General features: G+C 37.8%; 1 protein-coding gene across 1 annotated transcript; it reads right to left on the bottom strand.

Moving 5' to 3' along the window:
- Window positions 1-176: 176 nt before the first annotated feature.
- apeh (acylaminoacyl-peptide hydrolase) lies at window positions 177-18,602 on the bottom strand. The gene is made up of 23 exons (XM_051117770.1): window positions 18,493-18,602; window positions 18,092-18,221; window positions 16,651-16,777; window positions 16,335-16,422; window positions 13,616-13,691; window positions 11,610-11,701; window positions 11,444-11,515; window positions 11,217-11,354; window positions 10,487-10,578; window positions 10,327-10,367; window positions 8,640-8,761; window positions 6,964-7,024; window positions 6,711-6,808; window positions 4,135-4,186; window positions 3,948-4,036; window positions 3,434-3,572; window positions 3,022-3,105; window positions 2,830-2,910; window positions 1,979-2,067; window positions 1,520-1,710; window positions 1,074-1,176; window positions 864-970; window positions 177-763 (listed from the first exon to the last, which is right to left on the bottom strand). Exons 1-23 carry the CDS (start codon window positions 18,598-18,600, stop codon window positions 658-660), a joined length of 2,286 nt encoding a protein of 761 aa, XP_050973727.1. The 5' UTR covers window positions 18,601-18,602; the 3' UTR covers window positions 177-657.
- Window positions 18,603-19,564: the final 962 nt, after the last annotated feature.

Below are 19,564 nucleotides of genomic sequence, written 5' to 3' on the forward strand. Positions count from 1 at the left end.
TCTAATGACTAGTTGACATGCAGTTGCAAAGTTACTTACTGTTAGTAGATTGTCTAAAGTGGACTATCAAAATAAAGTGTTACCAAAAATGTAATGTTGAATTATATGGTCTTAACCTCCAGCCCTGCTGGTTTCCTGTCACAAGTTTGAAATCAGCTTGAAAGAAAGTTACTTGCTTAAGCCTTACAGAAAGTCACATTTTATTGAAAAGAATGCAGTAAGTCATTTAGTACATATCCCAGAATGTAACCATATTACAAAAAGCAGAGGACCATCAGAAAATGAAGTAGCTACACTGAACGTGTAGCACGATAAACATTTTGGCACAAATATAATTTGCCAGTAACTGAAATCAAAACCATTACTGACAACAGTGAGAAGTCTTTTCAGATGCCATTTAGAGTAAATTCCATTTCAGTAAATAATACATTAACTTCTTCATATATCACACACTAGGCCTTTGAACCACTTCAAGTGCTTTTCATATCAGTATATCACAGAGACACAGCTTTGGGCTCAGTTTCCCTTTGTGATCAGAAGGGAAAGCACCAAGCTAATGCCTCCGTATGACAATGACAAAGCTGATGAAAGAAACGCTAAAATCGCTTTAATAAAGTGTAATAAAAGCTAGTTATGATTTATGTAGAGGAAGTGATACTACAGAGAAAGATGTTGGATAATCCAGAGAGCAGCATTCATGAACCCATCCGATTCTGCGTCAACTTTGGACAAAGAGTGATTATTGCCTGGGTACCACAACAATCTGTGGACACACAAATACACTAATGAACCAATGACCAAGAGAAGAGAAATGTTTCACAGAAGAAACCACATCTATACAGTGGCAGTGTCATTGTACTTACCTTGTTGGTACCTTCAATGCCTTTAGGGCTCTGTAGTATTCAATACCCTGCTTACTGGGGACACGCTTGTCATCTTCCCCCACTGTCAGAAGTACTGGAGTTTTAACCTGAGGAACAAACACAACCATGCATGTTATAAGCTGAGCACTTATGACAGTAAAAATAAAGGCATAAACAAATAAATAATGCATCAGAACAGCATCTACTTACCTTGCTGACATGTTTTATGGGTGACTTGTTTAACATCTGCTCGAGAATAGCAGGTTCAAGATGAATGTCTGTGTTATATTCAAATCCAGCTTCCACCATACACCTGAACACAAACACACCCAAAATCATCAGCCATCACAAACATCTACAGGCGAAGTTCTATATTTAGAATTTTAAAAAGCATTTTTTGCATAATATTACATTTTTAGGGCGTACCCTCAAAAAAAATGTATTGCAAAATATTTATATATATTTATATTTAAATTATGTATTTATACAGTGTTATAGTATTAATCATCACTTTGATTTGTGATGTGAAATATCACCACTTCAACAGAAACATGGTTGAAACTATTTATCTGTGAAACTGTCTTCAAAATTTGGAATTCAGTAATTCAGTAATTCAGTATTGTATCCACTAGATGTGAAGGTTAATGTCACATTACCAGTCGGGAATGTCTGTGCTGCCGACCATGGAGGCCAGATTTGTGACAGGATTTCTTGCCACACAGGCTTTGTAAAACTCAGGATATTGTCCAATCAGATGACAAACCAGGAATCCACCATGAGAGCCTCCAATCACAGCGATCTTCTGCTGGTCAAAGTGACTATGCTTCAAAACACTGTCTACTGCGAACTGTTCAGAGGTAAACAAACAGCACATTTAGAATTAGGTATACTGCATTGAAAGTATAAATCACAAAACATACGCCACAAATTCCAGAAGAGCCTTTTCAGATCTTTGCAAATATGAAAAATCCCACAACCAATATAAATGTACTTCCAAACATCACAAGTAGTATCTTAGCATGTATTTGTAAATATTTAAAAGGCTCTGAAAGATTTTAGGTATTTGGATACACTGATGATGAGAAAGTAACAGCTCAGTAAGTAGTAGTGCTTACCTGCACATCTTTAACATCCTGTGTACCAATGTTTCCTGGTAAGGAGTAGATGTTATCCTGGCCAAAACCAAGTGACCCTCTGTAGTTCACTACAACAGGAAAGACACATGATAAACCTGATATACAGACTGGGGTGGGGTGGGGGTTGTTCCCTAATCACTATGATCACTTCTGATTAATTCAAGTGATTCTGACCCTAACATTAGCCTAGTACTTGGTCTTAAATGGGTAGTTCGTCCCAAAATGAATGTTCAGTCATTTACTCAGCCACGTCATTCGAAACCGATAAAACTTACTTTTTTCCACCAAGTAACATGAGTGTTGTATGCACTTTGGCTTTTGACAACAAAAGCACTATAAAGTATCACATATGAGGACCATATGACTTAAAGCAACATAATCCTTTAAAATAACACACAAACTGGGCACTACTACTACTCCTTCTCTCACTAACTCGCCAATATGAGCTAGAGAGCGGAAATCATTGTCACGGAAAAATGACTTCAATTTCATTAGGTTTAATACACATTTCATATTTAAAATAGAGTAAAATAAATCTTAAGGACCATTTGCACCAAGGACAATAACTCTATTAGGTTCTAACTGAAACCTTTCATATCTAACAATTTTCAGAACCAAAGCTCCAAAACTAGTCCTACACCCAAAACATCTAAAGATTAAATATCAGCATTGGAGTGTGTGTGTGTCTGTGCGTTTTTCCCCCACACAAAATATATATTATTATAAATTTCAAGTGAAATGTTTTGTCATAGAGAGACTATATAAAATCTAAACAATGTGTCTGATGGACAGATTGAGGTGTGTTGAGTAAAGCTGTAACTGTTTCTCACCAAGCAGGACGCCGAAGCCCATCTTACACAGAACTGCTGTGGACAAGAGCCACTCTGACACCAGCACCGAATGAGGGCCGCCTGACAGACACACAGAGTGAAAACAGAGATCAGCAAAACAAGATGCTGACCTCGTAAGTATTTGTTTTATAATTTTTTTTACATTGTAATTAAGGATACTAAAGAACAGACCGTGTGGCATGACAATGAGAGGTAGTTTGCTTCCTGATGTCACTTCCTTTGGTGTCAATAGAATAGCACTGAAGTCCAAACCAGCTAATGAAGAACAAAAAGTTATTTTTTTTCATGCAAAATGACAGATGTTCTCATTTTATAACATACAGATACACTGTAAAGTGCAAAATGAGAACAAACACAACGGTTCCAGGACCCTGAGTTTGACCACATGTACAGCACTTCAGTAGTGCTGATATTTAGTCCAACATCACTAAGGAGGTTTTGTTGGGACAACTGTTCAGCTTTATTTGGAAGCAATTTCATATGGCATAAGAAAAGTAACTTGCAACACAGTTTCCGAAATGCAATAACACAGTCCTGTTGGACTACATATCAGCACATACAGGCACTGTCACTCAGATCTTACGGTATTTGCTGTTGTTCTCCTCAGGTGGTGGGCTGAAGTTTAAAATCTGCCAGCTGATATCCGCCTGAGGCGGAGTCTCCTCCAGCGTGACCCATGCCATCTTGCTTTCAGAACCCTTTGCTGGCAGAAAACCAACGCGCTGCAGAACAGATCATTAAATTAGAATTCCTTTATTATTACCTGACAACCAAAACATGCAGGGAATAACTAATGTTGCTTAAAAAAAAAAAAAAAAGCATTGTTACCAATAAAATTGTACAATTTTAACAGCAGTACGAGAAATACTGACACAATGGGGAACACAAGACTGACTGACATTTATTTATTTTTACTTTTTATTTATTTATTTATTTATTTATTTATTTCAAATGCTCACATGCATAAACACTGGAATACTCTACGTGGTTTTTGCCCCAGTTTTTCCGTGATTTACAGTCTGGAGAAGTCAACGACATGTTCAACAGCAAATCTGCTGTGGTATCGAAACAGGTACAGAGAATGTGTGTGAGAATACCAGGTCTGGAGGGCAGTTTGGTGAAGAGCAGCTGACCACCATAAGATCTCTATGGATATTCAGCAAACTCCAGCTTCCCTCCTCTGATTCTACAGCAGCACAAAGTACAGACAGATTACAGACATATAGTACAGTGCAGTACACTAGTGTATTATATGAGACGATGAAGAGAGCGCGCTCTACATACGGGAGGTGAGAGACGTGACTTCGCCAGTTGAAGTATCAACAATCAACAAATCCTGTAATATAAGAGTGACAGAAAATGATTAACTGTTCAAGAAATCAAGAACATATTTACAAAAGCAAAGTCAGTTCAGATACAGATCTAGAAACACACACTCACATCCCAAAATAGGTACAATGAACAGATATAGAAACAGAAGGGGAATTCCCTATTAGATGACTACTGCATGACTACTGGGGATTTTATTTTCATACTGCAGACTGAACTGTAATGTTTAAGGTCTTTTTGGGCCGGATAAGTAATATTATATAGCAATTGGCGTAGGCTACCACACTGCTTTTCAGGCACATGAACTAACACAAAATATATTTCTGTACGTAATTATGCAGTTAAATATTATTAGAATTACGGATAAAGAAACTTTAAAATGCATCTTGCTCAGAGGGACCCTACAACTTTATGTCCATTCATTATTTGCAGTGCACATGCCACCAAATAATTGCAATAAAGTTTGTGATTTGTTGCTATTAAAAAAAACTATGTTTTAGCTTTCAAATTCTGTCAGATTTATCACAAAATAGAAGCTATAAATTTAGTTTTGACACTATTTAATGTGGTGTTCACTGTTGCACTTCAGTTCAAGCTGCACGTGAACGGATCATCTTGTCTTCTATGCTACTAGGTACTAGTATAGCAAAACATAAACATGAATGAACATCAGATGCTGAAAGAAACAGAACAACTTACTGAAATGAATCATGTTACATGTAATCACTCAATCAGTGTTTCAACCGCAGAAAGGCATCGGTAAAACTTGTGAACAATGTCACATAACATCACATTTACCTCAGAAGAGTCATTCATTGTACATAAAGTACAATGAAACTTTCATATATTCTAAATTCATTTCATGTAAAGTAAAACATTTCAAAAGTTTTTTGTTTTAATTTTGATGATTATAGCTTATAGCTCATGAAAGTCAAAAATCCAGTATCTCAAAATATTACTATTACTACTACACTATTGAACCTTCAGCTCATCTTTATATGGTTGGATCAACTGTTTCTCATCTTTCTCTTGAAAATATCCCATATATTCCATATGGGGTTCAGGTCAGGCATGTTGGCTGGCCAGTAATATCATGGTCAGCAAACCACTTGAAAGTGGTTTTGCACTGTGGGCAGGTGCTAAAGTCCTGCTGGAAAAGGAAATCGGCATCTCCATAAAACTTGTCAGCAGATGGAAAGGAAAGGACGTGACGTGTGGCCATGTATGGTGACCCATTTAACCCATCCAAGTGCACACACACAGTAGTGAACACACACACACACACGCCGTGAGCACACACCCGGAGCAGAGGGCAGCCATATTGCTTTTGGGGATTCGGTGCCTTGCTCCTCAGTCGTGGTATTGAGGTATTGAGAGTGGAGAAAGCGCTGGTTATTCACTCCCCCCACCTTCAATCCCTGCCAAACCTGGGACTTGAACCCGCAACCTTTCAGTTACAAGCTTGACTCCCTAACCTTTAGACCACGGCTGCCTCTAAAGTAAAGTGCTTCTGGTAGACGGCTGAATTGACTTTGGACTTGATAAAACACAGTGGACCAACACCAGCAGACGTCACAACACCCCAAATCATCACTGACTTCAGAAACGTCACACTGGACTTCAAGCAGCTTGGATTCTTTGCCTCTCCAGTCTTCCTCCAGACTCTGGGATCATGATTTCAACATGAAATGCAAAATTTACTTTTATCTGAAAAGAGGACTTTGGACCACTGAGCAACAGTCCAGTTCATTTTCTTCTTAGTCCAGGTAAGATGCTTCTGACGTTGCTTCTGTTTCAGAAGTGGCTTGGCAGCCCTTTTCCTGAAGACGTCTGAGCGTGGTGACTCTTGATGCACTGATTCCAGCTTTATTGTACTCCTTGTGAATCTCTCCCAAGTGTTAAATTGGCTTTGCTTGCAGTCATCACTGTTGCTTTTCCTACCCAATTTCTTCCTTCCAGTCAACTTTGCATTTAATATTCTTTAAAACAGCACTCTGTAAACAGCCACCCCATTCAGTAATGACCTTAGTGACCTTAGTAATGGTGTCAGTGATTGTCTCCTGGACCACTGCCATGTCATCAGTCTTCCCCATTAGTGCGGTTTCAAAGAACAAGAGATGCCCGGAATTTATACTGTAGGGAAGGACATTTAATGAAACTCAAATGTAAATACTCTAATATTTTGAGATACTGGATTTTTGGTTTTCATAAGCTGTACACTCTAATCATCAGAATTAAAACAAAAAAAAAACTTTTGAAATGTTGAAAATTAACTTTTTCACAATATTCAAATTTTTTGAGATGCACCTGTATGTAGAGAATTTGTGAAAAGTGCAGAGTGATACAATTACAAACAGTAAAACGGCTGTTGGACTCTTAATATTGTACTCTTATTAGCCAATCAGATTCGAGGACTAGAAAGAACTGTTGTAAAAAAGTATACATCACATGTTCTCAATTCTGCCCAGCTGTGTGTCAATGGAAACCATGATTATAAATGCAGCTCTAGTATGAGAGAGGTGTTTCAGTACCTTACGGCATCTCTGGGGACAGGAAATAAGCACGCGCTGACTATCAGCTGACCAGCAGCGGGGAGAAAGCATTGAGCTGTAGATCCCAGTAAAACCATCTGACACACACAGACACACACACACACACACACACACATTTGATGAACATAGAAATAAATGAAACAGGTCAGAGATATGTATCTGAATTACACTTTTATAATTTCTTTACTATCCAATAAATAAATAAAAAAATAGCATGACTTTATGCACATACCTTCTCTGGGTCTCTGCACCACATCAACCACAACACTTGTCTGCTTGGTGTACCAGTCATACTGCAACCAAACCACAACAATACACAGATTAGGGATGGCTCGATACCATAATTCTGGCTTCGGTACAGTACCAGAATGTAATACCTCGGTATCGACACTAAATCGATAACATAGGTGACAAATAACCAGCCTCAAAAGGTAAGTGAATTGAAATAAAATGATTGTACTAAATAATAATAAAATAATAATAATATTAATAAAATAAGATTTTATTTTTATATCAAACTGTAACAAAAACCTACAGGCAAATGTTGCTTTATTTTAAAGTGTTATTCTAACAGTCAAAGTAATATTCAAAATCAGATTTCAGACTCAGATAGCCAAAGAAATAGCATTAATTACAAATCTCACTCTCTCGTTGTTTCCTTCATATCTTTGATACTAAAATTAATATAGCAGCTATTACAGCTCTGCATAATCTGGGCCTAAATTCATTGTATTCTAAACAATTATTTGTCAATCAATTGTTGAAGCTATTAAGGTGTGTTGGCCCAAAAATCCTTTAAAAACCTGGGCCAAGTTTAACCCAGTAACCAGGCATCACACCTGGCAAAGGGGGATGTCTGACTTTGACATGTATGCATTGCCATTATTATGTAATCAAAATGAAAATTATTATTGCTGCTCTTCAATGATAATGTCAACTTACTTTAATGTATTTGCACCAAAAAATGATAAGGATTCATGCTGATATCGTCCAAAACCACACTTAGCCAGGGGTGTTTTCAAACTTTTGGAGGGCAGTGTATTACATGACCAAAACTTCACTGATTCTATGGTGTCACACACGCACGTCTGAGCTTTCGTTGTTACTGTATCACATCTTATGTATGTGCATTGATCAGTTGTGAATAAAATTAAAAATTAAATCTGAATTTATGAATGATGAATAATCCATTTACTTGTCGATCTCTTAATTCTCCAAAAAGATCAGAATGAGCAAGCGACAAATCGCAAAATTTCATGTGTTGCCTCCTGTGGCACCCAATTAATTATAGCAACGCTTGCATACAGGTGCAGTAAGATCAGTTAGTTCACCTTTATCATCTGTTTTGTATGCAAAGTAATGGCATATTTCACTTCTGCTGTTCTCTTTATTTATTCATTTTGGACGCATTGATAGAGGTTCATCTGTTTAATACATCATGTTCTGTTGTCACATTTACCGGCTGTGCAACAATTTGGGAAGCACTGCCACCTACAGGTGCACTTCACAACAGCAGCGTATGAAATACCGAATTAAGCAAAATTATGATAACGTACCGTTTGAAATATAATCAATACGCTATTTTTCCAGTACTGGTATACCACGCATCCCTAACACAAATTTAAGTTACTTACATTTGATTACTTTGATTAGTGTCAAATCACTTAGACTATAAATACTAACTGCACCTCCAACTAAAGTTGCTTTTGAAATGGCCAATTTGTGCACTCATTGACTATTTCTAATATAGTGAGGGGGTAATGAGACCAAAATCATAATAAGGTCTGTTTAAATAATGAATGGTGAGAAAATATGTTTTAAACATGAAACATTCTGGTTATTAAAATATTAAGTAAATGAAATCTAAACTTGCCACCTATAAGAATTGGCCACACAAAAAATACATACCATGCAAAGACGGCTGCACTGCAGGTGTGGACCGAAGATGCCACACTCCAGATAAACAATACGGCAGTGGTCAGGACTTAGCCGAGGAGAGCAGACAGCACTGGAGTTAGATGATAACTGTTCTGAGGTGAGAGCATAGATAAAATTCAAGTGAAAGAAAAAAAAACAAAAAACAAACACATTTATGAAAACAAAAAACATTTGCTTTTAAGAGGTTCTGATAGAATCATGTAATTCTAAAATTCTGAGCTTAACAAGACGCTGCACCATTTGCTGGCACCTGGAGTGACAATCTCTGAAACCCATAGAGAATCATAGTAACTCACTGACAGCTGGTGTTTAAGCTCTGTCCCTAAGGTGTGAGTCTCAACATGCAAATAACTGGAGCACAGCACCATTTCATCCAGGTTTTCTAATGAATTGCATAAATAAACATCTACTGGCAACAAGAAAATAATACAGTAGTAAAACTAAAATCCATTCAGCTTTGCACATATATCCTGGGAAGCAAAATTTGAAATATCCATGCTACAGAGCCTAGCAAACCATATGAAAGTGACTACAATGAAAACGAACACTGAAAAGGACTCACAGGCCATAATAAAACTATGTGCCACAAAGGCACAGTGTATTTCTCTTTTGTCACATAAAAAAATTACACAGCAGCATTTTCTATTAGGGGTGTATGAAATTATTGATACACGTGTGTATCGATAATACTGTATCGATTCTCAAAAACGGAATATTTAAAGAAAAAAAAAAATCATACAAGATTCATGACAGTTGCTTTGTTTTGAGCTTATATCCTGACCGCTAGATTGCAGTTTTCTTATCTCTGAACTTAAACGGTGACAGGAAATACTAGCATAAGGGCACGCCGCTAATGTTAGCATTAATGGAGGATGAAAGAATAGTTCCTGCTCCCGCCTCAGTGTAAAGTGTGCCGTCATTTCGGCTTTTGAGGTATAGTTTGCTCCACGACGCAGCAAGCAGCGGAAACGCTGCCACCTGCTGCTTTCTCTCGTGGTGGGGCTGTTTTGTGCAGTTGAGGCGGTGCTCGGCAATTCCACGCGTAATTACATAATTACAAACTAAAAATCTTTCAAAATCCAAAACTTGGATTTGTTCTCAGAACAGAAAGGTTCTTAGAGTGTCTAATATCTGTATTTATATTATTGGTTTACAATTCTTTTGTTTTCTTTATGAATCCTGTAAGCACTATATTTTTTATTGATATTAAGCAGATGTATCTCTTAAGTTCAGATCAAAATGATCTGACATGGTTACAACTGTAAATTTAAATTGTAAAGCAGGGTCTTAAAATATATATGTTTTTTTTTTTTATAAAAGCTTACATTTCATCAATTTAATAACTAAAGAATCTTGCAAGCACTTTATTTTCCCCCTTTACTCGTACTGCACAAAAAGTGATTCAATAACACTGAATGGTTTGCATATGTTGGTGTGTTCTTAATTACAGTTTTCCTAAAATGATGTCCTATTCATAAAATAAGAAATATCCCAATACATCGCCTTTTTTACAATATCGCAACGTATCGCAACATATCGTATCGTAACCCCTTTATCGTGATGCGTATTGTATCGCCAGATTCTTGGTAATACACAGCCCTATTTTCTATACAGAATGTCTTTGAGATGGAAAAATGCATAAAAACACACATCTTACCACATTTACCACTAGCCAGATCCACATAAAACAGAGATGACCTGCAGAAATGGCATTGCTGTTAGCATGCAGACAATCATTCCAGTCTTAAAACAGAAAAATTTGATTTGGTTTGAAGTTGTTTTTTTTTTCCATCAGACAGATATTTCCCATTACTTACCTTCTGTTGGCACAGTATTTGAGCCCCAGTCTGAATGGCTCGTGCCACCAACCCACAAACACAAGCCCTGTGTCACTGGGTGACCAGAATGCCTGTGGACAAGAGTTGGGGTTTGTGTTATTCATCTTGCATTGATATTTTTAATAGGAACTTTAAGCTTACAATAAAGGGTCCGTTTTCATTTTTATCCGCTTTTATCTGTCCTTTTCAGAGAAAAAATGAATGCTCATCCTGTATTTAGAATAATGTGCTTCATTTTAACCTCAGCTCTGGGACTCATGGGTCAATTCCAAGCATTCGTAACTGTTAGATTAGACATATTGTGAGTCTATACCAGTGCTGCTTTAAATTAGATTAATTATTAAATGAAACTCAGAGAGGGATTTACCATGATTTACCAAACTCAAATACTGCACTGTAAAATGTTCTAAAAAGTAAAAAAGTGGACTATCCTATCCTTCTTATATTGGCAGCAGGTGGTGGACAAGCAGGTGGCAGACTTAACTTGGACACAGTTTACGGTTTATACGCATCCTGCTGAACACGAGTGCTGCTGCTTCAGTGTGACTATGATTTTGTTGTCCTTTTAGCCTTAATATCAACGTTTACAGATGTTTACAGGTGAAATCAATATAAAATGTCAAAATAACCACAATATCATTTTCACCAAAATGATACTGTGCCACCTTATTTAAAACAAATGTTCCAAACACAAACACAGAGAGCATACCTGTCCTGGGGAGATGTTAGTGGGTATTCCTTCCAGCACAGTGATGTTACTGCCTTCGATGTCCAGCACACAGAGCACTGGGCTGCTTTTATTCACAAGTGCTTCGCCCCAGTCTTCATAATACTCAAACTGCTGCCCCTGTCACAGACACAAAAACACACACAGTCATTCCCAACACAAATCGAACTGAAATTATTACCCAAACTAAAGTGAAAACAAACATGTACCAGGACTGTTTCCTCCTTCTTGTCTGTCTTGATGGTCTCCTCTTCATCAGCGAGCAAACCCGTCTCAGGCCCCTACAGTTTAATGGAACATGAGGTCAGATGAAGAACACGTTCATAGAATAAATCATTAGCATGTGTGTTTTGTGTAATAATCTGCGTTTGTGACCTGAAAATATGACTCAGTCTTGGGTCGTTTCTTCTCGGCAACATATAGGAGGTGAGTCTCTGAATGAGACCAGACCAAACAGCCAAACTGATCTGAGAACAGAGAACACACAAGCTCTGATTATCAAGACGATCAGACTCTGTCTGCTTCTGATCCTGGTCACTATGTGACATTTCACAGACTGTCTCTTGTCTTCCTCCGATATGCAAGTCTATATATTATTGAAGGCCACATTCACACAGCAGCAGAATAAGACTGTCAGACTGTTTCTCAATTTCAAGATTGCAAAGAATGCACTTGCGCTCTCGTGGAGTCTTGCCAGGCTTCCTTGAAAGAACAAACTCGGAAGGACGCGTCTTTATGAGATCTGAGATGTGCTGTGTTCTTGCTGCTTAACTGACAGTCCCAGAAGATTATAAGAAGCGAGACAGCGGTACGCAATGCACAATAAAATCACAAACAAATGCCATAACGTTTAAAAAACATTTATTTCATTTTATTATAGACAATATTTTCCTATTATTTCATAGCTTTTTACCATATGTATTTGTGAAAATGATTAGGCTATGTATAATGTTACATATTCTTTCTAATATACCACTAAAAAGTACAACAGGCTTTCTCACTTCATTAAAATAATGCAAAACAAAACAAGAAATGTTTACTTTTACAAGCCGTCACGTATTTGCGAGCTTGCGGCGGTAATCTCTCAAGCGAAAATGAGAAGTCTGAAGCTTAGAGGCTCTGTACGTCATCCACCTGCAGCGTCTTCTGGGATTTCTAACGGTTTGATTCTCTCAAGTCTGCATTCGATGCATCCTCGATTTCAAGAACACATCCGGGCACTTTCACGTGTCCTCTGCACTTGTGTTCTTGAGCACTGGAATTGAACTTCGGCGGATAATGATGACTTAGTGTGAGAAAACGAGGACACTGAATACAGTTACATTACCACACAAGAGTATGATTCTAGAACAAGTTATGCAAAAGTATCAGCTTTCAAGTTGCTTAACCTGTTGGTGGCACTGTAGGCACATTCAGCAAAATTATGGAGCCAAACATTGGCCTTTTTTAATGAAACTGGCAGACAAAGCATGGTCCAGATAAAGCCTCACTTCCTGTTTAGAGTCTACATTGATGTTTATGTCAGTTGTATGGAAAAATCAAAAATCTCCAGTCATTTTTTATGTGGATGGGTTCAGCAGTGTATTGTGCCAATTTTTGTAAGAATTTTGTAAGATAAAATAATCAGAAATTTATTTGAAAATTTATTTGAAAAACTGAAACAAGTGACAAGGAAAAAAAAGTATTACAGCTGCCACAGACGTATAAAACAGTATAAAACAGCCTTTTATGTTACCTGCCATCAACTAACAACAGCAAAGAAGCTAGAGGCAATCAGCTATTTAAAAATTCATGTTTTGTTTCTCATTGTTCGACTTTCCACATAATGTATCAAACTCCACATGTCCTTATCGGTAATTGTAATCGTGTGGCTCCACATGAATAAATTAGAGTAGTGCATGAGAAAGCCTGTCAAATTCGAATGTTCAAAATGGACTGAGATGTATTGATGTTACGTTTAACAAAAACACTGAAGCAGAGCATATCAGAGCATAACACATTTCCGCTTAAGTGTGTAATCTATGACATCCAAAGCTTTATTCGGCTGAGAACCATATGACTGATCAGCACTGTTCAGCTGCAGAATAACATGTGAAGTAAGCAGCTGTAATGGGACAAAGCCATGTGGTACAGTAGGTGCTATTGATTCTTTGACCACCATATGGCCACAACACAGACAGTGCTGTTAAAGCTTTGAGTATTGAAGCCTTTTGTGATACAGTTCAGAGGAAAGCCTTTCTGTACACTGCTGTGCTGCACTTTTGAGATTGCGCCACTATTTGCTGCCCTCCTGCTGTACAATGTGACCCTTTACAGTAGTTAGTCTAGAACCCTGATATGCTATTTTTGGTGTGAGCAGGGTGTGAATGTTTTCCTCTTACCATCTTCATACACTTTGCCATGTTTGTTGAGAGTCGTCAGATTAAGACACTTCAGTTTCCTGTTCTTGTGCCAGATCTAGACAGAGAGAAAGAGAGCAAACTGCTAAAAGACAATCACTGGAAAGTTCTTTCTTTTCAGATCCTGTAGAGCAGTGCTTCTCAAACCTGCCTTGGAGAACCCCCACCACTGCACATTTTGGATGTCTCATCTAACACAACAGCTACTTAGAGATTGAAAGACTTGAACTGAGTGTGACTGATGAGGGAAACATATAAAATGTGTGGTGATTGGGAGTCCTCAGGACAGGTTTGAGAAGCACTGCTGTACAGCTGGGGTGTCCAATCCTGCTCCTGGAGGGCTACTGTACTGCAGTGTTTTGGTCCTTCCTGCCTCTACAGACTCTCCTGGACATTTCTAGTTAGTAATCCTGAAGACCTTGATGATCTTGATTCGGGTGGGTTTGTTTTAAGTTGGACTCTGAACTCTGCAGGATAGTGGCCCTACAGGAGCATGACTGGAGACCCCTAATGTAGAGTCAAACTGAAGAAGAAGAACACTTGTGATCGGACTGTTAATCTGAGGTGCAACACAGATAATTTAATAAGGTCCACTCGAGGTCCAACATCTACACTAATCCCAACACATGTAAAAACTTGTCTTTACTCTACATTTTGGCCTTTTATCCACACTGAGACAGCGTTTTTGTTCTGTGAAAACAGAGCTTTTTAGAGAGGCTATCCCAAGTGGAAAAAAAAAAAAAAAAAACATTGTTTTTGTTTTGAAATGTGGAATGTGAAATCGCAGATATTTGAAAAGGGCGATGCAATTTTAATCTATATCTGTTAAAGGAGAAGTCCACTTCCAAAACAAAGATTCACATATAATGTACTCACCTCATTGTCATCCAAGATGTTCATGTCTTTCTTTCTTCAGTCGTAAAGAAATTATGTTTTTTGAGGAAAACATTTCAGCATTTTTCTCCATCTGATGGAATGATATGGTGCACCCATTTCCAACTTCCAAAATGCAGTTTAAATACGGCTTCAAACGATCCCAAATGCAGTTTGTTCTCCCTCAAATTCAAAGTTATACTATATCGCTGTTTTACCTTTTTTGTTAAGGGGGTTGGATCTTCTGCATGTTTATTTTGCATAGACTGGGTTGGTACTTCTGCAGCGATGTAGGATGATTTTGAGATGATGAGTTTTTCGACATACCCTAACTGTCTTGAGTCAGAATACACAGAGTTCAATGAAAGCAAGGCAAGATGAGCGTTTGAGAATAAAAATTGTTTAAATTGTATTTTGTTTATGAAAATAACCAATCGTTTCGCTAGAAAAGACCCTTCTCCCAACCGCATTTGTGATCGTTTGAAGCCCCACTTAAACTGCATTTTGGAAGTTCAAAATCGGAGCACCATATCAGTCCATTATATGGAGAAAAATGCTGAAATGTTTTCCTCAAAAAACATTATTTCTTTACGACCGAAGACAGAAAGACATGAACATCTTGGATGACAATGGGGTGAGTACATTATATGTGAATCTTTGTTTTGGAAGTGGACTTCTCCTTTAAGTGCAGTTAAATTTCAGAGTGCTGCTGTAGATATATTGCTTTGTACAATCTATTACATTCCTGCTAAGATGACTGTTGTCCTGTGGCAAAAAATGGGGGCAATTACATATTAGACCGTACCGATTGAGTCCGACCAGGATGCACTAATAGGTAAGCAGATATTTTGGTAAATGCTAAAATTACTGTGCCAGAGGAACAGTTTGAGAACTTTATTACTTCTGGTCTGTATCATCTCAGTGAGGTTTTATTACATTTTAAGCATGCACAGTAATATGTTTTTGTGGTTTTCCAATGTTTCAGTGTGGCCGAGAAACTTTTTGAAAACACTAGTGTGGACAGAGAGTGTTTTGAAATGAAAACACCTTTTTTCAAATGTATCTGGATTACTGTAAACATCTGTGGAGACTTGAGTTTGTCATAGGTAAATTACAGCCAACACAAGCTCAACATGAAAAGTCACAACAAGGAATCTAAATACTTATGTACAGGTGGGAAATGGACCTTTTTTTTTTTTACACACTAAGCATGGTAACCATTAAATACCCGATTCTGGTCAGCCAGCTGAGAGTGGCTTGCACTACACAACTTTTAAAATCTGGGGCTATATGTACATAGCAGCTCAGAAAACCATTTTAGTCTTAATGTGTCAAAATGTTAAGAATGACATCATTTGACTCCTATTCCTACACTTGTGTGATTCATGAAGTGTTGATTTAACCTCAGCTCCTTAACTAGAGGAGAGGTATCCTAATTGACTTAACAGTTGCAGGACGGTGTGCATAGAGAACCACACACTATTCACAAGAAAAAAAAATGTGTTGGAATTATGACATTGGAATTTGGACTGATGCACATACCCTGCATTTTAATGATACAACCAAAATATATCATAAGTCGTGTGAATATTTCTTATTCACAAAACTAATAAACATCAGGCAGCAACAAACAAACAGTGTCAAAAGAGTTATTTTTGCAGTTTTATGCATACGATCCAGAACACATTCTAAAATACTACGCATCGCATATTTATTCAGTTGTATAGCTATTTGCCCAGCTGGCATTACACACTACCAAAGTGTCAGGTAAAGTCTAAAAGTTTAGTCATATTGTAGGTAAATAAATTATTTGTGTAAACAATCCGACCTCAAGGAACTGCTTGTCTTCTCCTTTAATGGTGCTCTCTCTCAGCACAGCCTTCATGTCACCAGACGGAGAATCCACACTGAGCAGCCTAAACACACAGAGCCACAGGACAGTCAGTGTGATGTATCAGGGCTTGCACTTTGTTACTTCTTTCTTAAAATGAAAGTACCTTGCTTTGCGTTTCGCAAAAGAAAAGTCATCATACAGGTTTAGAATGACATGATGGTAAGTAAATGCCGACAGAACTGCTAAGTTTGGGTGAAGTATGCCTGTAAATAGCTTTCCTTGATCACATATGAGTAAAAAGTATACATACTCTCCTTTGATTTCTGTGCAGTTTCCTGAGGGTCCAGAGTAGACCACCGATTCGTCATCATGAAACACGATGTACTGACGACAAAACTTCACATTTTCATTCCTCTCCAAATCCCGCTGAGTCCACTCTGAAAGACAAAGTCTTGTGTTAGAGATTATTTATAACATTTGTTTGAAACAAAAAAAACTCTGTCTTACAAGTCTATAGCTTTATAGTTTTCACTACTCGATGTGAACTATAAGGCTAAGCTATTACAAACATTAGCATTATGAATTTTTGTAAAGTTGCTTTAAAACAATATGTATTCAAAACATGTTCTATGCTGGTATTTTAATATCAGTATGCTCCACACAACATGTTTGCAAGACAAACAAAGCTTTATAAAATACATCAGGCAACAAATAAACCACTTTAAAATGGCTGAAGAGATGGAAAAGAAAATGACTGTGCAGCATAAAACCTACAAAGGTTGGTTGCATGTAACATAAATAACACTTCAACTAAGTCCAAACAAGACGTCTGTTTGATTTGTGTATCACTGGTGCATAAGGGCATCACAAAATGGAAACAAGCATTAAACTCAATCATATATGTGACCCTGGACCACAAAACCAGTCTTACGTCGCTGGGGTATATTTGTAGCAATAGCCAAAAATAAAAAAATATTTTTATTTTATGCCAGAAATCAAGGAAATTAAGTAAAGATCATGTTCCATGAAAATGTTTTGTAAATTTCCTACTTTAAATATATAAAAAATGTAATTTTTGATTAGTGATATGCATTGCTAAGAACTTCATTTGGACTACTTTAAAGGTGATTTTCTCAGTATTTACATTTTTTTGCACCCTCAGATTCAATATAGTCAAATAGTTGTATCTCGGCCAAATATTGTCCTATCCTAACAAACCATACATCAATTATTTTTCAGCTTTCACATGGTGTATTAATCTCAATTTTGAAAAATTTACCCTTATGACTGATTTTGTGGTCCGGGGTCACATATCTGCACCACTCACTGGGTCACTTCAGTCTGTCCACTTCAAATTTAGCTAAAGTAGTAAGATGTGGAAAGTGGAGTAAATTGTGTATCTCAAAATACGGATTATTATTTATTTTTTGCATTATGTATTAAACCAAAAACCCTTGAGTGTAAACACATGTCCTGTGTCTCCTGAAGAATTTTTGTATGTTCACAACGTAACCATGGATAACATGTTTACCTTCAACTCAAAGAATATTCGTCTTAAACTTAGTGTAATAATCGATTCATCTTGCACTGTAAGAAAACGGGCCTTCTCTTAACTGCAATAACTGAAAGCGAAGACCCATGTAGGTGTTTAAATGATGGTGGACTGTTTAAATCTGCGCGTTCGAAACCATATATGACATATGACTCTCTGTGTTTTTCTACAGTTCGTTTGGCGTTTCACGGTGTATAACCTGTATATATGTTGCAGTATTGTCCGCCGTATCGTGACGTGATCACTGGTCCCACATCAGCGCGACACAACGCCGGGAATCGACACTGATCCCGGTACAACTGAGCGATCTCCGCCGGCTCCCGGAGCACCTTAAACACAACATGTGGACACGACATAATAACATGCATTAGACATACAACCAGACACGAGAACACGCACTGAATATAGAAATTACAGCCAGAACATGTACATGTTTAAACTGTCATCTGCTCTCAGCATGTGACGCGGAAGTTGTCAGACTAACACTGCACTGGTTTTCCGCTTTTGAGAATGAACAGTCTGCGTTCTGCTGCAGTGTAAAACCTGAAATAGATATGAAAGGATTTTGTTCTAAATTATATTTCAGTCATTTGACTGTACCTTTGAGCCCATGACAGCGCAGTGTGAAACGAGTCTGCGAACTGGAATCCTAAGATTAAACATGGAGCTGAGGGGGCGGAGCACAAGCCAACTGTAGTTCCCTCTCATTGGTCAGATGCGATGACGTGTGAGTTATTTACATCACATTAGGCACTCCTGCTGCGTTCGCGCTCTATCGTAATTACCGTAATTTCTAGATGACATCATGACAACCTGTGACGTTCTACTCGGAGTTGTTCACGTCCTCAGACTCGGAATTATGCTTTTCTATGGCAACACTATCAACGCCTAAACAGACCCTACGTTGGTCCGGTGGTACAACTTCACAAGTTGTAATTACGAGTTCTACGAGGACGTGAACGCTTTTTACAAGATGGAATCTCGTAATTACGGGAATTCCGATATGACGTGAACGCACCTATAGACCATTTCGCTAGATGTAAACAACACTGGTCCAGGAGCACTTCCTGTTTTTTTTTTTTTTTTTTTTTTTTTTTTTTTTATTTAACATATACAAATACACCTTAAAGGTGCTAATGTAACATTTTCATCCAGTCAAATGTTATGTTGGTTGTATTTTTTTGTGATGTTTGTGTAAAGTTAAAAAAAAAGAAACAGGAAGTGTATCGGGACCAGCATGTTTACATCTGACGAAATGGTCTATAACATAAACAAAAGGTGCGTTCACGCCATATTACCAGATTCCATTTTGAGGACGTCTGAGGACGTGAACAGCTCCGAGTAGAACGTCACATGTTGTCATCTCGAAATTACGGTAATATGGCGATATGGCGTGAATTGAAGCATGTAAATCACAGAAATGTGATAGTAAAGAGCAGGGGTCACCGAACTTGATCCTGGAGGGCAGAGTTTAGCTCCAACTTGCCTTAACACACCTGTCTCGAAGTTTCAAGTACACCTAGTAAGACCTTGATTAGCTGGTTCAGGTGTGTTTGATTAGGGTTGGAGCTAAACTCTGCAGGACACCGGCCCTCCATGACAGAGTGTGGTGACCCCTGGTAAAGAGGGAAGAAGGAAGTGTCCAGGTGTGTCCCACTTTGTGCAGGCCAAC

The sequence above is a fragment of the Labeo rohita genome, chromosome 8, assembly GCF_022985175.1.
Source record: "Labeo rohita strain BAU-BD-2019 chromosome 8, IGBB_LRoh.1.0, whole genome shotgun sequence".
Lineage (NCBI taxonomy): Eukaryota > Metazoa > Chordata > Actinopteri > Cypriniformes > Cyprinidae > Labeo > Labeo rohita.

What these genes read in the sequence shown, in the direction of transcription:
- apeh (XM_051117770.1), bottom strand. Translation starts at nt 18,600, where the DNA reads ATGAGAGGGAACTACAGTTGGCTTGTGCTCCGCCCCCTCAGCTCCATG. An exon ending in CTAACATCTCCCCAGGACAG is followed by an intron (nt 10,579 to 11,216) that starts GTATGCTCTCTG and finishes TCTTGTCCACAG; the next exon opens with GCATTCTGGTCACCCAGTGA. An exon ending in TCTCATTGTCATGCCACACG is followed by an intron (nt 2,911 to 3,021) that starts GTCTGTTCTTTA and finishes TGTGTCTGTCAG; the next exon opens with GCGGCCCTCATTCGGTGCTG.